Here is an 18,544-nt window from a genome sequence, read left to right on the forward strand (position 1 = left end):
AATTGTGAAGCAAATAAAGCAGGGGAATTGTTGTCCATGAATAGGCCAGTTCCTTGGCACATGACTGTTTGAACTATGTTATCGTACTAATCCACCTATTCACAACACCACAGTACTTTACCGGCAGATTTGATGCTGCACTTGACAAGTCATGTCACAAAGCAATTGTAACATTGCAAATCAAAAACTCCAATGTAGCGCATTAATTTAGATTTTAGATTTTTAGCAAATTTCCAAATTGTAATAAAGCAAAATACAATGCTAGTATACTGAAGCATATCAATTCTTTAATTATAATAATTTGAAGTTCTCTCGAGTTATTTTCACACAACACATTACAATCAGCAGCTGTGAACCAAAGTACTACATAGAACTACATATTGTTTATTTAAAACAAACTTATAGAGATGAAGAAATGTCACAGTTGTTTTTTTTTATGTTATGTAAATAAGAAAGGGGCGTCAATAAGTTAATTCCACTGAATTTATACCATGAAAACTGTTGTTGTATAAACTTCAAAAACGACTCAAAAAAAAAAGTTTAGTTGTAAGAAGATCTAACTTTCAGCATTCAGTCGTGAGATAATTGATAATTAATTAAATTAATTAAATGTTGTAATTGGGAATCCGGATGCTTTTTTACATCCGACGTAGCTTTAATGCTACCATAACTGATGTATTTTTTGAAAGGACCTCAATCACTGTAAATAGATTACAGACTGCAAGGTAACAAAAGGGATCTCATCATTTAGCAGCACAGTGCAAAATGTTAAAGGGGCGTCTATAGTTTCTGTGATGACGTAATTGCTACGTCTCATCATACCATTGGCTACGAAACTTCCGGCTTCTTCTTCTTAGATGGGATTAACGAGACAGGCGAAAATACTACTACTAAAACAATGAGTCAGGTAGAATAAATGGATTTGGAGGATACATGTCATTCCTAACACATTTATACACTTTACCTTAACGATTTTGTTCGCTGTTTGACCCGTGTGGGATCAACTAAGGCCCGTCGGCTGTCATCAGTAGATTAGTTTTGCTCGCAGCGGATTGCAGCCATGATGGCGTCTAGCTACAACGCGAAGGAAGAGGACGGACACCACTCGGGTGCTGCTAACCATGGAGGCGCAGGGGCTGTGAAAAGTAAAAAGCCAGACAACACAGCGTTCAAACAGCAGAGACTACCAGCCTGGCAGCCCATCCTGACAGCAGGCACTGTGTTGCCCGCTTTCTTCGTTATTGGACTTATCTTCATCCCCATCGGCATCGGCCTGTATGTCTCATCAAACAACATCAAAGAGTTCGAGGTAAACTCAAATACACGCCTGTCATTTAACTGGGTAGCTAAAACAGTGGTTGTTATAAGTTTTTCTACACCGTTGGTTTAACAAAGGTTACTTTCTACCCAAAGGCTGTCTGTAAGCAATGTAAATAAACGACGAGAGGCAGGAACACAGGGCTTTTCCCACAGCTGTCAATGTAATTAAGTAACATCTAGCAGCTGATCAGCTCAAACTATTGTCGTGATAAACATTGTAGTCATTCTGTTGCTGCAATTAGTTGTTTTTATTGGAATGTGTCGCAGAGTATGAAGTCTCTATTATTTCCTTTAGTGTGTGTCAGAAATACCTCTTGGAAAACTTCAGATGCACAGAAACGAGGTTAGACAATGTCAAGTCCCTGTCATCAATGGCCAAACGAAATAACTTGAACTCATTAAAAATGCCATTGTAATTGTTGTTAAAGGTGGAGTTGATTGCTTGACAGTTGTTGGAATAAACTTCCTCCATTGTCTGTGGATATTCTACAGGTTAAAACATTTCTACAATTCACTGAGCAGACACTTTTATCCAAAGCGACGTACATCAGAGAGTAAGTACAACACAAGCAAGGGTCTAGAAAAAAGGGAACAATGTCAGTAAGAGCAAACGATCAGCTTTGAGTCTGATTGGACACACAGGTGCTGACAGGAAGTGACCAGAAGCAAAGCACAACATTGACGGCAGTTCTTGAGAGCTCTGATTAGTATAGAAACCAACTTTATAAGTCGTCGTTTATCAAACAAAAACCATCGTCACAACAGTCATCGTCCTCAATTTATTTTAGGGAAGTTTACTCAAAATGTTCACTTCTGCTATTTTTATTTTTTTTTCTAATTGTTGGTCTTCTTCTTTCCAGATTGATTACACTGGTGTTGACATTTCCAATCCATGCTACGTCTGCGCCAAGAACTTCAGCTGGAATAGCACGACACCCTGTCACTGTTCTGTGAATTTCACGTTGACGCAGCCGTTTGAGGTCAGCACAAGCTCACAGTGTTCAGACCAAATGAATAATATATGCTTCAGCTTCAAGCTTAATGGTGTTTATTGATGTGCAATAAAGAAGAAAATGAACTCATGACACTAAATTTCTATTACGATCCAATCAAAGTTTAAAGAAAGCATGCTCAAGGTTGGTTTAGAGCTTCCATTGATCATTTCAGTCTAAAAATATGCATCCCCTCAACTTTTAGAAGGCTTTTATTGATTACTTATAAAGCTCTCAGACCGTCATTGAAACACTTTGCAGATCAGACAAAGCAGTATCACTAAGTGCTGTTAGATAAGGGTTATACGATATATGGCATAATTGCAGTAGGTTCACAAACTCTGGCAAAGAGATATCTGATTGAAGAACATAAGGAAACTTGATACTGGGTAATCCAACGTTACCGATGCATGTACAGATGCATTCTGTCTATAACCCAATCTGGCCTCCTTTGCAGAGCAATGTCTTCATGTACTATGGCTTATCCAACTTCTATCAAAACCACAGACGCTATGTGAAGTCAAGGGATGACAGCCAATTGAATGGTGACCACTCTGCATTGGCGGTATGATCTTGGATATTTTTTATTTTTCAAAATGCTGAGATTTTGCTGAGTACCTTTGCATGGTTTTAACACTAGCTGCTCTTTACAGTACCCGAGCAAGGAATGTGAACCATACCGTACAAGTGAGGGATTACCGATTGCCCCTTGTGGAGCCATAGCTAACAGCCTTTTCAACGGTAAGTCAGACATGGTGGACAACTTCCATTTGTCCTCCTCCAATGTAACAATAACAATGTAATTATCATCACAAACAAGTTCAACTGATGTCTCTTTGACTTTTTAAACTGTTACTAAAAGTTCTGCACATGACAGCAGTTAAGCTTATTCATGTGACTAAACTAAATGTAGTGTCTCTTTGTTTCAGACACTCTGGAGCTGTATTATATCGATTTGAATGGCACCAGAAATGAAATTCCTCTGGTAAAGAAGGGCATTGCGTGGTGGACAGACAAGCATGTGAAGTTCAGGAATCCCGGTGGAAACAACAACCTCACTGTAGCTTTCCGAGGTGATTTCAGCAAACTTTGCAAAGAATATAGTATTTTTAAAAAAATCTCAAAACAGTGATGTTTTCAGTAACCAGCATGATTCTGTCTTGATCTTACTCAGGCACATCTAAGCCAGTGAACTGGAGGAAGCCAGTGTATGAGTTGGACTCTACAGATCTTGAGAACAATGGCTTTATCAATGAGGACTTCATAGTGTGGATGCGCACAGCTGCTCTGCCCACCTTTCGGAAGCTCTATCGCATCATCCAGAAGAAGTCAAGCACAACCCCGACTCTACCCAGTGGCCAGTACATCTTGGACATCAATTACAGTATCCTTTGAAGAGAGTGAAAAACTATGTTGCACATTCAAATTTAAAGCAGGCTTTAGCTGTTTGTTTGGCTGATAGTATTATATTTGTATAAAGCTTCAGAGGGTAAGAACATTATGTAGAAAACCATTCTTCCAACGTCTTACACATAGTTTTGTTGTCCCCACATAAATCTGCATACAATGAGAGTCTAGGTGTAAACTAAAGTGAACGAAGAAACACACCTACGCAACAACAGTTACATATTTAGTGTGCATAGGTTTATCAGCGTGTTATCATTTACTTTCTAATGAGGCAGTAAGACATGTGACTCTCTTTTTTTTTAGTATCCTAAGGCCAAACACTGGCCTTTTGATCTCAGCACATGTTCCAGATTAAAGCGGTATCAGTGTTTTACATAAAGCAAATATGTCTAAATATCTCTGAATGAAACCAAAGAAGTTTGAAAAATATGAAGAAGGATACGGAAGTCACTCAAATAGAAAAGCTGAGTGTTTGTTTGCAATGGTTGAACTATGAGTCAATGCATTGAACCAAAGCTAATACTTTTTTAGGGCTATGCGTGCATATGCAATAATAGAGGACCCCGGCTTCAAGTATTAATTGTTCAATCCTCCTCGCGATAACCCTTCTCGTTTGAATAAGCTAATCCGCCTGTAGTCCCTGCCTTTTACGGGCGAACACAAGCGGTGATTGAGCCCGAGTTATCTGCTTCATCCACTTCTGCACCAACAACAGATGGATGGACATTCTTTGCCACAGTGACCGTACACAAGCGATCATTTTGCACCTTTATCAGGTGCCTAACTACCTCCAAGACTCGCAAACAAATCATGAATATGATACATAAAGGCACATCGCTTATTTTGTCTCATAGTTTACATAGTTTTTTATTATAGTTTCATAGTTTTTTATTTATATTTTCACATCAGGAGATTTGTTTCTGTGGTGATTTTTATTTTGCATCATGTTTTCTTCTCTTTCTTATAAAGTCATTAATACACTACAAGCTGACTATCGCAGGTAGTCCTAAAAACAGTACTAGATGGATGAAACTGTAACTTGCACTGCTGTCCATTCAAAGGAAATGAGAGAAACCTGGGTTTATGCAATCGAGACATATTGTTGCTTTCTTTCTGTCGTGACGTCGTACAGAACTAAAACTGAGTCACGAACTGAACAGTGACTTCTGTGTACCATTACACCCTAACTAACCACAGTTCTTTCACTTTTTGTAATGTTTTTTTTATAAAGTGATGTGTAAACTGTAACCCTGTCATCAAGTTTTCTCCCAATTGTTTTTTTCTCTTTAACTCTAAATAATCAGATTACCCTGTTCTCAGTTTTGATGGTCGCAAGCGGATGATCCTGAGTACCATCTCCTGGATGGGAGGGAAAAACCCCTTCCTTGGCATTGCCTACATCACTGTGGGCTCCATTTGCTTCTTCCTGGGTGTAGTTCTGCTTATCATCCACCATAAATATGACACTCGCAACAATAGTGCAGATATTCCAAACTGATCTGCTCCTGTAGCGCATCTTCCTGCCTCTGCATGCATGGGTGACCCTAAAAGGTCCGTTGTGGATTGCTTGTTGATTTCAGCGTGAATACACTGGTCTCTGTCATTGTTTGTTGTGTGTTCGTGTAAGGACAGCAGCTTCTCATCCAAAGCTGTGTTTATGTGTAGGGCAACAAAAGAAAGATGTTGCAGGCCGTGTCTCTGTGCATACAGCTTCAAGTCAGCTGTTAAGAATGTCACATCCGGACTTCACAAGAACATTTTTATTTTCTATTTATCTAAACATTTTAAAAGTACCTGTGTTTTGTTTTAGCAGTGCTTTGCAAATGGCTTAATTATTGAAGGATGTATGTATTTTTAATGCAAGCTTTTGTCCCTTTTATGTGATATATCCTGCTGAAGAATGTACCATTATATTTCAATGACATACCTCTCTGATATTTGAGATTACCCCGAATATAGGATGGGATAATCACTGCACGCGTGCTGTTAATGATAGTAAGCATTGATGTATGAAATGAAGCATTTTATCCTTAGAAGGTTATAGGATTCTCATGAATAGTAGTACCAAAATTCATAATATGTACCCTCTAGTGTGGCTGGTTGTATACATTAACTGCTCCAGTCATAAGGCATCTTTTAAAAATAATCGTCTAATGCTAAATAATCATAAGTAACATAATCCTGTACCATTATATCCAGTATTCTTAATTCTAAGACTCTGGGCCATGTCTCAGGCTGATTTGAGCACAAATATTAATGATGTAATTACAGTTTGACCTGTATGTTAAGTTAATTACATTCTTCAATGTTGACCAAATGATATGCACTTTAAAAGTGTCACATTTGTTAGTTTCCCACATTGTTTCACTTCTGTTGTGATAATAATTTAATCTTTTAATTTAAAATAAGTTAACTGTTTTAATTGGAAATTTCTGGGTTTTTTATAAAGTTTGTAGGGTCCAATTAAACTACTTGGTGAATGTATTTGTGTTATTTTCTTTTCTACATTTCTCCAGCTGAAACTGCCAACAAAGCTCTACCACGTATTTGTCGTAGTTTTTTTTTTTTATCTTCTATGTTATTATTATCACAAATTAACAAGGATAATTATTATTATTGTTTTAAAATAAATATCACTTATAATGTGAGTCGGGTATGGCTGCATCCTGGCGCTCTCTCGTCTCGTGTGCTAAAAATGCACATATACATATAGAATCGCGAAATTGCCTTTTTTTAAATTTTTTATTTAGTCTTGAATGTATCTGTAATATATCACATGTACACTACCGATATTTTTATTTCCGGAACTTTATGTTGAAAATTAGGCGCTACACAGACGAGAGCTCCCAGACGAGAGCACACACACGAGTGCTCCCAGACGAGAGCTCCCAGACGAGAGCTCCCAGACAAGAGCGCACAGACCGTAATATTTACAGTCTATGGCACAGACGAGCGCACACAGCCGAGAGCACCTAGACGAGAGCTCCCAGACGAGAGCGCGCCAGGCTGCAGACATCTTGAACAATGTCACGCGACCCGGATGTGAGCGGCCCAGCGAAGGATTGTGGGAAGTCGTTCTCGCAGTGTCCTTGTGCTGTACTGTATCGGTCTCTTACGGTCTATGATCGGCCCCTCAACCCCTTCGCTTAGCAAAACAGAAGTTTGCTAAAATGTACAGACAACTTTTGGTAAGAGACGTTTAATTCAGGTTATTTATCGTAACAAGTTCCGGGTTTGTTATACAAATGTTATTGTCGCGTCATTGAATGGTAACGGTTCCTTGATACACTTTAACACCATGTAGCATTACAGAGCAACAATATGTAGCCTAGTTATTACATTCATTTATTTAATTATCTCACTCAGTGTTAATAACCTTTACAGTTGCCAATTGATATGACTTCATGTTAAGTCAGATGTATTTACAAAGTGTTTCATAAACATGAAGCAGAATGCTCCACAAGTTATCTATTTGTACAAAATGCATTTGACCTCACGGGACGCCGTAATGTACGTATTCAGGGAACGGGATGACGTCATGGTTTTGAGAAACATCAAGATAATGTTTGAAGTGTAAGGTAAGGTTAGTTTTTAAATAAATAAATAAAGGTGCAATTTTTTTAGTAGGTCGTCAAGCAGGTGCAATCAATCCATTGTTTAGTATTAGAGATACTGTAAAGCCAATTATCAAACGTTGAAATACCATGAATCAATTATGGCCTCATATTAAGAATCAGCTCTATTTATATAATACTTCAAGGTGTAAGCAGTGAGGTGACCTCTGTGTTGACTTGCTCTCTTTTCCGACCCTGTACATGCAATATAGAGGCCCAGCCAGAAGATGTCACCGTTTTGACCATCAAACGTTTCGAAACGAGGATTTATTTTTAGCTCACTTTCTGGAACAGGCCCAATGCTATGGAGATGTATTTTTTAACCCCATGTCAAAGCCTGAAGACTCCATGTGTATTTTTTTTTTGTCATTTCACTGTCTCTTACTGTTTCAGTGCGGGGAAATCATTTTCCTTTGTATTCATTGTTTGTCATACTTACAATATAACTGTTCAAACCAAGTGACCCTAATTTGAGTGTTTGTGTGATCAGGGACTGAGGCAGCTTACCAGGAGGACCATCTCCAGCAGCGCTCGAAGACAGCTAGACAACACTGTGAAAGACAAACAAAAAGTGTTTCAGGTAGGGTTAATCTATTGAAGGACAGGTATGATCATCATCAGTGTCCCATCTGGTGGAAGGGTTTCAGAGGCTGTTTCTCTCCTGAAAGCCTCAAGAGAAGACTGGCCTGGTGAAGACGTTATCTTTGAACATTTCATGGTCTTCCTCTCTTAACAGAAAAAATGGTTATATCAAAGCTTTAAGTTGATATGTGTATTCGTTCACCGAAACAGTAAATACTAAATCATTGAAGAATTGTTGATATGAGAATGTTTTAGGCACTTTGAAGTAAAATCATAACCTAAGTATAATTTGTAGGCACCTTTCTTGTACTTAAAATAATGATGTGCCTGTTTAAGTTTTGGCTTACTTTCTTTGTTTTAGTTTAGTTTGAGACATTTTTCGAAGGTTAATGATAATGTTAAAGTTTGTACTCTATCCCCAGATTCTGGAGACAGAATCTAATTGTACCTCTTTGTAGCCTGACAGATAAGTATCAGTGGGGTTTGCCCCTACAAAATAACCTTCAACTTTAGCTGAGACCGGAGTTATACTAATCATGCTTGCACGCTACTATTAAAACCAATTGCAAAACACAAAGTTCCAGTGTGGCAGGCTTTGCTGATCCTTGCATAGTGCAAGAAACTCCTGTATAACTGCAGCTGATAGATCAAGCACTGCTTCACTGCATAGTGTACTGTGTGCCACCACTTCATGACTGTGGTTAAATAGAGATGAGCATGACCAAAAGTTGAATACTCCTGAAAGCTAGAACCAGAAGTATGCTCCTGAAAGGGACGCTTCATATAAACTCCTCAAAAAAAGTTTGGAAACATTATTTTGGTAAATTATTTCGCCACTTTAATAATACTAATTGGTGTTGTATTTTATATCCTTGGAAAGCCTGATTAGTCACCTTTACAACGAGGTATAACTTGTAAGGATCATGCATTCGTGAATTGAGCAACACAGCTAAACGTGTGAGTAGTGCCCTAAATAAATGTGCCAAAATCCCCTGCAATGTTCTTCTGTTGGTGTTCACTCCTGTTTTGAGTTGCTTGGTGGAATTGATGATTGCACTCTCCCACAGTAATACGTTTTTTACACTTTATACATTTTACACTGTCAGGGACCTCAGTAGCGTGTGGATGATCCATACGAGGCCACAACAGCTTGGCCCCTCCTCCTCATGCTGGTCACCAGCCTGGTCACATTTTGGGATGGCATCCCACTCCTCAACCAGGAGTTGTTGAAGGTCACCCAGCGTGGTTGTGTTGGTCACTCTGGCATGAACAGCATGCCCAAGATGATCCCACAAGTGCTGTCAATTAGGTGTCAGTCATACATCCGTAACTGGCACACACCTGGCAGCACTTGAAGTTCAAAACAGGAGTGAATACCAACAGAAGAACATTGCAGGGGATTGTTTTTATTTTTTTTCTAAGATTTTTTTTTGGGCTTTTTGTGCCTTAAATGGAGAGATAGGACAGTGGATAGAGTTGGAAATGAGGGAGAGAGAGAGTGGGGAATGACATGTGGGAAAGAAGCCACAGGCTGGATTTGAACCTGGGCTTGGAGGACTACAGCCTCCATACATGGGGCGCGCACACTAACCACTGCGCCACCAGCGCCCCATTGCAGGGGATTTTGGCACATTTATTTAGGGCACTAGCCACACGTTTAGCTGTGTTGCTCAATTCACGAATGCACGATCCTTACAAGTTATACCTTGTTGTAAATGTGACTAATCAGGCTTTCCAACGATATAACATACAACACCAATTAGTATTATTAAAGGGCCGAAATAAGTGACCGAAATAACGTTTCCAAACTTTTTTCGAGGAGTTTATATTCTAAATAAATACAACTATCTACAAAATGATACTTATTGACTTTTCACTCTCTAAACAGGAGGACAACGGTGTACCTGTCCATCTTAAGGGCGGGACAATGGATGTTCTGCTCTACTCAGCCACGATGTTTCTCACTGTCTTTGGTATGTCAGCATTTGTCTGAAATGTGTGTGAGTCAGATGAGTCAAATGTCTGAGTCTGATTTGAAAAAACAAAACAAAAAAGAAAAAATTCTACCAGTGACTTGACCATAATGACTTGACAACAAGCGCGTGTTGTTTCCCGCTCACATCTGTGATACTTGTTTGATCTCTTCACAGGGAGTGGATATGTTGTGTATGAGCTGTTCAGTGCTGCAATGCCCAAGAAGCCACGGTGAAACCGCAACGTCTAAGTGGACTTTCCATGCAAAATGAACAATCATGCTCGTACTCTTGTGCATATTTTGAAACTGGGAAACTATTTGTCCTCTGAATGGGATCAGTGTTCTTAAATGCATGCAAGTAATAAATATTTATTGATTGTACAGACTACAAGGTGAAACAGAATAAAACATTTAAAATAAAAACCTCCATGAACTGTGTGGCTTTTTTTAAAACTGTGTACTTTAATTGGGGAAGTTTGGATTTTCGTCAGGAGCGTAAACGTGCTGTAAGTCTTTATTTTGACCAGCAGAGGGCACCAAAACCTAATTAATCAGAAACGGTCTCATTGTAGCAGCGCAAAGGTGGGCTTTTAAACTTGAATGCTTCGAGTGATTCAATAGAGGATTATTTAACTTTGATCCCAACATTTTAAATAAAGTTACAAACGAACAAGATAACATGCATAGGTATACGAGTTTGTTTGTGCAAACATATTAAATTTTTCATGAGCAATGACCACGAGAGCCGAAGCCAAGGGATTCAGTTTTTTAAGTGTAAAATACCAAGTTGACAGGTAAGTCCATACTGGTTAAGGTTGCCTGATGGCCCATGTATGCCACTTCCCCTCTCAGTGTTGTCTGGCCAACTGGTACCCTGCAGTGAAGACACATTGCCACTGGAAAGTCAATAAATCACCAGACCAAAGGAATGCAGGCAAATATGTAATTTCCAAACAGTGGATCGGTCTTCGCGGGGACATGCATCAAGTGACGGGCAGAAGTTTCGTAAGAAGCTCATCTGACGGTAAACTGAGAGCTGGGGACTGCCCCCCTGTTAAGTAGTCGATGGTGGAAAGATTCTTCCCACTTGGAAAGAGGCTTTTCCTTCTTGGACATCTGCTGGCGGAGCTTCCAGTAGCTAGAGAGAGGAGAGAGGGGTCCTTTCACAGCTCCTGAAACTTTTCTCTCACTTTTCGGAGGGGGAGGCTTCCAGCAGGTTGATCGCACATTTGTTCTGTTGATTTTTTCTGGGGGGTTAAATTGGTGAGTACACTGAATTTTATTGACGAGTATATTATACATTTTAGAATACAAGAGAAAGTACTTGGTTATATTTAGCAGTTTTACCTTTTAGTGTGTTTTCCAATTTTTTGAGCACTCTGCTTTAGATTCATTTTGAAGATGAATACTGTAAACACAAGTTGAATACCTTTAAATAACGTTTTTATATTAAAGATGCATTGGAACAAACGATCTGTTTGAAATCTGGATCAAAAGCTGAATGATGTGATTTAACAACGTACCTTTCAGTGAAAAATACATTAAAAATGATTGTTCTCTATTTTGTGCATTAAGTCATTTTAATTAGATGAAGCCTAATTGTGTCGGAATTTCGGCTCCTGTAGCTGTAGTTTGAGTGCTCGTGCACCAGGCGGGGCGCACAGCTCGTGGTAAAGATTTCAGAGGCTGAAATCCAGCCTTACCCTAATGTGTGGGGATCCTCTTCTTACGCTTGAGTTAAAAAAAACCCCAAAAAAACACAAGATACTAAAGTTGATAATTGCATTAAAACTATCTTTTTAGTACACATCTGGTGTAGGAGGAAAATGTCTCTTATTGATGCTTGTAATATAAGGCAACAATCAAAAAGAAATAGATACGTTTAAAGAGAAGGAGAAGTTAATCGGAATAAGGAAGGCAATTTACATATTTGAGTTTCAAATGATGCGAGACAAGGGATTGAAAAAAAAAAGCACAATATTCTTTACATTAAAAAACAAAAAAAAGTATACATATCATTGATTAAAATATTAAGGAGATGTTTATTAAAAATGTATCATGAGCATTATGTGAAAAAAAAAAAAAGCCCAAAGCTCATTACTTAATACTTAGACTATATAAGCACTAAGTAGTACCTCAGGGTATGGGTGTCAGCTGGAGGCAGCAAGGTGTGGCACTTATTGTGTAACAAAGTCTAGATGAGTCTTGCCGTTTTTGTCATAAAGAAAAGCAATAATTCAATAATATTTATTATTAATATATATACAATAATATTTATACTTATACTATAAGTATTGAGTTTGTACATGAAAAGAAGAAATCAGGAAGGTACTTGGATGACACATGTTATTCATTATGTGGTTTTGGTTAAAGGCAAACTTGCCACTCTTCAGCAAAAATCTAAATCTGTCTTTGTTGATGCAGCAGTGAATTAGACATAGATGTATCACCAGCATGTAGTGACTGGTTACACCACACTAACAGAGTGAGCTGTGTCCCAGATCTGCACACTTCAACACATTTTCTCTCTTTTTGTCCTCAGACTGGTTAATGCGCTGCTGACCTTTAAGGACCAAACATGAAGATAGGGCTGTCACTGGCCACGGCTGCCTTGCTTGCAGCCCTGATATCCTCCATAGATGCTCAAGGTAAATGAAACCATCTGGCCTCCAGAACACTTACATACTTTACCACTCTGTCTCTTTATCTCCTGCTGCTCTTCTTTACCTTTTTTTTTTTTTTATCTCCACTGGTTGTTTATGTTACAGGAATAAGGTCTAATGTCAGAGAACCATTACAGGGAAAATGAACCCTTTGTTTTGATAGTCTGAATAAAGTTATCTTATTTCATGTGTATGCTATTTGATTATGTGACTTCTGAACGACAATGATTCCTCTGTGATGGACATTCTTTTATCCCTCTAAGCTTATTTTGTCAGATTTATCTGTCAGTACTCATTATAGGCTTTGATGTTAAATCCAAATGCAGATCAAATGTACTTATATTAGGCTGTAATTTAGATGGGTTTAAACAGATACTGAAGAAGCAATTTTCTCATCTAGATTTTGGCAACTGTAAGAAAGCAAGCACATTAAAACATATTTAATTTCATATTTCTAATTAAGTGCATCAAACAGCGGGGCACAGGATAGAACAAAAGTCAGTTCTTGGCTTAATGTTTCCCCATAAATGCTTAAGCAGGGCTGTTACTCTTTCAGTTTTATGATAGCAAGTCTCTGCACTTTTTCCACAGCAAAATCTGGAAGACTGCCAAGTCCTCGGTAATTAGCCATTGAAATGCTACGTCACATGTTTTTAAGTTATGATGAGTATGCTGAGGTTGTAGTAGGAAATTGGTAACCTGTGTTCATCTCTCTGCAGCGGTTTTAGAGGTTGCAGTGATATGCATTGTTTTAAGGCATTACATTACTATATGACAACAGCGTTCAACAACATTGAAAATTTGAGTCCAGGTATTAAAATACATAAAAACAATTTTAAAGATGCTCTTAATTACAAAAAAAAAAACGTAACATTAGTGTAATTTTCATTTCAAATGAGAAATAATCTGTATGGTAAATGTTTTCTTATCCCAGTTATGTAGTGGAATTAAAATGGAAATATCCAAGGATATTTCAAGTGCCTAAAAATGTATACTAAGTTGACAACTTTGAAACATTCCAACTTCCACCTGTGCTCGTATATTACTGTTTTAGGAGCTGTTAAATACCTACCTCCATACATGCCACAAGAGCTAACTGTACGGCAAGTCACAGACTGTTAGCAATCTGTCAGTAGAGTTGACATGAAATGACTCAAAGTAATTTCTTATGCAAACATTTCAGTCCAATAAAATGGCAAATATGGAAATATGGTATGGAAACCTTTCTGCCTTTTTCTTTTTGGAAGCTCTCTGGCGGGATGAGAGGAGTCTAACGTCTACCCTCACATATCTCCACTAACGGAATGGAAAGATGAAATACGAGAATAGCAAATTAATCCTCAGACAGGCGAAAAGACAAAGAGCCTTTCTCGGACTCCTTTGCGGGCTTTTGCAAAAACGCTGAATTTGCAGTACATATGGAAAGTTAATATGCAGTGGTGTTTAATGTCAGCACATGTTGTGGAATTACTTTGGCATCTGTCCTGCCTCTTTGGGAGAGTCGGTGTTCTTTCCTTCTTGGTCTCTCCTCCTGGCAGTAGCTCTGGCCATGATAGCTGGCTGGCTGGTGTGCTGGCTTTCGACTGAGGTTACTAACAGAACAGTAGCCAGACTCTGGCCCAAGAGAGCCAGAGATGTCCTTCATTAGGAACTGATGAGACAGACACCCACATTACAAGAACAATTCCAGGTCCAAACGATACACCAGAGATTATTTTCACAAAACTGCTTTTTTGTTCCTCAAGTATATTTTAAAACCTGAAGGACATACGGTCAAAGACGTTTTAACAAACTGAGAAGTTAAAACCATCTTGGACAAACATGGGAGTACCCCCCCCCCCCCCCCACCCCCAAAAGAAACCCTCAAACATCCTCTCAACCAACTCACCCCCTTACTCCTACCCCTGCCCACAAACACCCACACACTTGCATACCATTTTCATGTTGGAGATGAGTACTCGTGGAGAAAACACGGGGAACGCAGTCCATCCGGGCTCCGTGCAATTGATATGCCAGGTTGGTGATCGTCCTAGTTTTTAATCATTTGGTGGGCTCCTGTTTGTCATCTGCCTGTGCATTCAGTGTGTCCCAAGCTATGGCTTCCTCCATAAAGTATATTTTACAATGATATTCTTACCTCTCATTCTTACGCAACAGCTAGCATGAACTCACATCACAAATAATCCACGTTTGGTGTCATGCACGCTTAATTAATTGCCCCTACAACATCCTTAACATTTTACACTACCATTGATTAAAATAATTGATATTACTTGATTTAACACTATACATCTGTGCACACTATATCACTCTAACCTACTTCTGCCTGGATTTTCTAAGAAAAGAAAAATGAAGATGTCTTGTCCTCTCTCTAGTTTTTATCTGTTGATCTATGAAGAATGTCTGTTATGAAACACTAGCCTTTAATATGATAACTTAACTTTCTTAGCTGAGTTGCATGAAACATATCAAAAATTTTTTTTTTTATCACTGAATAAAGAAGTGTTTTCCATCCAAAACTAACAGTATGAAACTTTAAATGACAATGCTTAACTTTGTTTACAATGAGGTCATTTCATTTTATGCATGTAAAGACAACATGCTAAAAGTTATCACACTCTCTTTCATGAACGTTGGCTTTTGCACCTGGACTGCTAACATAGAAGCTGTAAGAAAGAATATCATTATAAAATATGTTTGTCATCTCTGTCTGTGTGGTCCCAACTGTACATGGAAACTACCGTCCAATCAGTCAAAGTTGTTCAGTCAAACAACTTTCTCATGTACATGATGCATGATGCTGTGAGCAAGTCAGCTCGATGTAAAGGCGTGTGGTCTTGTCACACTGTATATGTTTTCCTGTGTTTATTCTAATGCACACACTTTACTCATTATAGGTTATTCCGACAGTCTTTTGAGTGTCAACAGTCATTTTTGTTCCCTCATTTCCTTTTGCATTGTGCTTCCAATGAAAAAGAACACAAGGGTCTCTGGGGACGAATTGTGTATTCTTTTTAAAAGGTTTGCAATGGATGTGTGCCACTCACCTGTGAAAAAGAGTTTTAAAATAATAAAAATCAAACCACTTTTTTATGTTTGAAATATGTTTATATACAATGTATATATAACATATGGTGTTCAATTATGTCAAGAGTTTCTTCAACAACCTCATGGCAACCTCGATTCCATTGTATAATCAGTTATTTGTGAATGAAGTCAGAGTAGTTTTTTTGTAATGCTGAGATCCTCTTCATTGTAAAAGAAGTGTAGAATAGACTCAGAGCATGCGTTACAAAGACTGCACTCAGCATGTGTTGGATGGTTCACTTAATGTTTGCACTTTGTTAGAGTTTGCGTGGAGTCGTGCACATGTTGTGTATGCCAGTGCTTGAGTTGCTGGCCATGAAGGTTGAGCAACTCAAACAAATGCCATTTTACTCCAAAAATGGCGTCTCACACTTTTTCAGTGTTGTCACATGTTCTTTGATTGTAACCCTCACAATTTAAAGTCAGTGCTACTGTATGTGTCTGTCCTCCAACAACAAACAAGTCCACTTCAGTCATGAAGTGTTTGTCGTTGGATTCAATGTAAATGCTTGATTGGGTTTACTTTGCTTTGATCAAAAATATAAAAAAATTTAAATATACAATGTGCCATATCTGTTGTGGTGTAACAGTTTTTCACTTTTTTTTGCAGTGGAACCACCCTCAGACTTGAAATTTAAAATTCTAAATGAGAATACAGTGGACATGTCATGGACAAGACCCTCATCAAGGATAGAGGGCTTCAGAATACAAGTTGTATCAGATGCAGGTATGTCGGTATGGAATCAGTACTTGCAGCTTTTTGGGTGAAATATACATTTTGTGCTCACAATGCTTCCCAACTGTTGACTAACTTTAAAATTCCTTCCTAGATGAACCGGCCAGAGATTTTACCCTTGATGCATACACAACTACAACCTCAATTACTAACCTGACCCCTGACTTGGACTACTCTGTGTCCATTAACTCGTTTGTTGGGACAGAGGAGAGCATTCCCATCTTTGGTCAACTGACCAGTGAGTACATATTTTACACTGGATTCACTTAAAATCAAGAAAAGGTTTCTGAAAGTTCTGGACATTAACAGTTAACTTTAATTTGTATTTTTTGTTAGCGTAAGAAGTTACTTTTGTATCCAGAAAAACCCCCAGCTTTTTTCCTTTGTGTGACATTGAATATAAATTACATGAGAAATGGGTGCTATAGACTGTATTTGTCAAACATTAATAGTATTACTTATTCCATGTGACATGTTCATTTAGCCAGGAGCTTTAGTAGTAAGAAATCACATCTGTGTTTACTGACTGTTGAATTTTTCAGCGTTAAAAGCTAATGCAGCATGAAGATATGTGTTGTGTGCATGTGGTTTTGATCCTGTCTGCCATCTTTTATGATGTGTTGATTTTCTTGCCTTTTTTTCCGCTGTGAAAAAGCATACAGTGAGGCAATGTGCTGCGCTAACTCACCAAGTGTTTTCTGTGTTTCAGTTCAGTCCAGTAACACTAGCGGTCGAGTCAGAAGGCCACAGTCAGATCTACTCAGTAAGTATGTTTCCTCTAGTCAACCAAAATATGAACAGGGCCTGTCCTCCACACTATTTTCCAGTTATTTTAATAGATTTTTTCCCTTCATGACTCTATTCTTCCCAATGGAAAATGTTGGTAATGGTAAGGCATACATTTGACCTTCTGTTGAGGTTGTAACTGGTTATTATCAGGATCTGACAGTGACTGGGAGGGCACATACAGTATTGGTTCCTTTGACTGTAACCAGTTGGTTCATTAAGAAAAAAAAGGAAAAGGAAGGCTTGACGCTCCGGGACATGGTTTCTGCTGTGTGTAATGGAGGGTTGGAAGGAAAGGGTTGGGGGTTGTCAAGGAATGATGTGTCATTGTGCTACCTAGAAGCAAGTGCCTTTTCCTCAAACTGTTAAAGATGTTGCAAAGAGCAGTAATGTCTTAATCTAATGTCAAACTGTCATCTGCTCATGTTATGACAACAATCTGTGAGGATTTACGTCAGGATAACTTTTCCCCCCACCTGTTTAACTCTTCAGAAAACTTTAAACAAACTTCCAGATACTCCTTATTTTTATTTAAAGCCAAGAAGATATAACCGAAAGTCTATCCACATAAGCCCTGCCAGTATTTTCAGTTGAGTCATCTTAAGTGTTCTTGAGCATTTCATCAGTGATTTAAAGCACCATTTGATTTCAGAGTAAACACGTGAACAATGCTGGTGGAATCTCTGCTAAATGTTTAGTCTGTGGAGCCACATTTTTGCCCACTGTAATGACTATACCAGACCACTATTTGGCATTGGCTGATATTTCCTTTGATGTCAGAATGCACATCTCTGAGACATCCAACTAACTGTCAAGGAGAAGATTTTATTTAGACCGACAGGAAGAGAAATGGGCCACTGTAAACGTTTTGATCTCATACCAAGCTGCTGCTGCCATACTGCCATGCTGCCTTTATCTGGCTTGGACAGTTATTTGAGACATGCTCTTCATGATTTTTAATGTTTACACCTATCTTTAATGTCTTGTAAACTAAAGCATACCAAATATTGAAGGTCAGAATAACTTGACTAAATCTGCATTCTGACTGACTCTTATTCATCCTTGTCTTTCCCCAGAGTGTTCGGTCAGTGCAATTGCAGATTTGGTTTTTTTGGTTGATGGCTCATGGAGTGTGGGCAGAGAAAACTTTAAGCACATCCGTAGCTTCATTGGCGCCATGTCAGGGGCCTTTGACATTGGAGAGGATAAGACCCGGGTTGCTGTGGTTCAGTACAGCACTGACACCCGCACAGAGTTTCCTCTCACCCGTTACACCAGAAGAGGAGACCTGCTTCAAGCCATCAGCTCTCTACCATACAAAGGGGGAAATACTATGACAGGTAAGGCAATTTTAACAAGATTAGGTACAGAAATGGAAATTT

At 38.6% G+C, this 18,544-nt stretch overlaps 3 protein-coding genes across 3 annotated transcripts in view; all 3 read left to right on the forward strand.

Annotated features, from left to right (window-relative positions):
* Positions 1 to 832: 832 nt before the first annotated feature.
* On the forward strand, positions 833 to 6,203 carry LOC109995953 (cell cycle control protein 50A). The gene is made up of 7 exons (XM_020649864.3): positions 833 to 1,309; positions 2,181 to 2,300; positions 2,770 to 2,877; positions 2,966 to 3,053; positions 3,242 to 3,385; positions 3,487 to 3,696; positions 5,024 to 6,203. Exons 1-7 carry the CDS (start codon positions 1,061 to 1,063, stop codon positions 5,215 to 5,217), a joined length of 1,113 nt encoding a protein of 370 aa, XP_020505520.1. The 5' UTR covers positions 833 to 1,060; the 3' UTR covers positions 5,218 to 6,203.
* A 546-nt stretch (positions 6,204 to 6,749) lies between these two features.
* Positions 6,750 to 10,317, forward strand: LOC109995948 (cytochrome c oxidase subunit 7A2, mitochondrial). Its single transcript, XM_020649860.3, has 4 exons — positions 6,750 to 6,907; positions 7,824 to 7,913; positions 9,804 to 9,888; positions 10,066 to 10,317. The coding sequence occupies exons 1-4, from the start codon at positions 6,890 to 6,892 to the stop codon at positions 10,122 to 10,124; spliced, it is 252 nt and encodes an 83-aa protein (XP_020505516.1). The 5' UTR covers positions 6,750 to 6,889; the 3' UTR covers positions 10,125 to 10,317.
* Positions 10,318 to 10,982: 665 nt separating this feature from the next.
* col12a1a (collagen, type XII, alpha 1a) overlaps positions 10,983 to 18,544 on the forward strand; it is a gene marked incomplete in the record, with an annotated part of 55,246 nt that continues 47,684 nt past the window's right edge. Inside the window, 6 exon segments of the mRNA XM_065966239.1 lie at positions 10,983 to 11,153; positions 12,433 to 12,538; positions 16,251 to 16,367; positions 16,471 to 16,614; positions 17,086 to 17,139; positions 18,239 to 18,502. Coding sequence (XP_065822311.1) covers positions 12,469 to 12,538; positions 16,251 to 16,367; positions 16,471 to 16,614; positions 17,086 to 17,139; positions 18,239 to 18,502 — 649 coding nt within the window.

This window comes from Labrus bergylta, chromosome 18 (assembly GCF_963930695.1).
Source record: "Labrus bergylta chromosome 18, fLabBer1.1, whole genome shotgun sequence".
NCBI lineage: Eukaryota > Metazoa > Chordata > Actinopteri > Labriformes > Labridae > Labrus > Labrus bergylta.

Excerpts from the sequence above, each read along its gene's own strand:
- LOC109995953 (XM_020649864.3), top strand. The coding sequence starts at position 1,061 with ATGATGGCGTCTAGCTACAACGCGAAGGAAGAGGACGGACACCACTCG. Across the intron at positions 2,301-2,769 it reads CGTTGACGCAGCCGTTTGAG|AGCAATGTCTTCATGTACTA; the intron begins GTCAGCACAAGC and ends CCTCCTTTGCAG. Across the intron at positions 3,386-3,486 it reads CCTCACTGTAGCTTTCCGAG|GCACATCTAAGCCAGTGAAC; the intron begins GTGATTTCAGCA and ends GATCTTACTCAG.
- LOC109995948 (XM_020649860.3), top strand. Across the intron at positions 7,914-9,803 it reads ACAAACAAAAAGTGTTTCAG|GAGGACAACGGTGTACCTGT; the intron begins GTAGGGTTAATC and ends CTCTCTAAACAG. Across the intron at positions 9,889-10,065 it reads GATGTTTCTCACTGTCTTTG|GGAGTGGATATGTTGTGTAT; the intron begins GTATGTCAGCAT and ends ATCTCTTCACAG.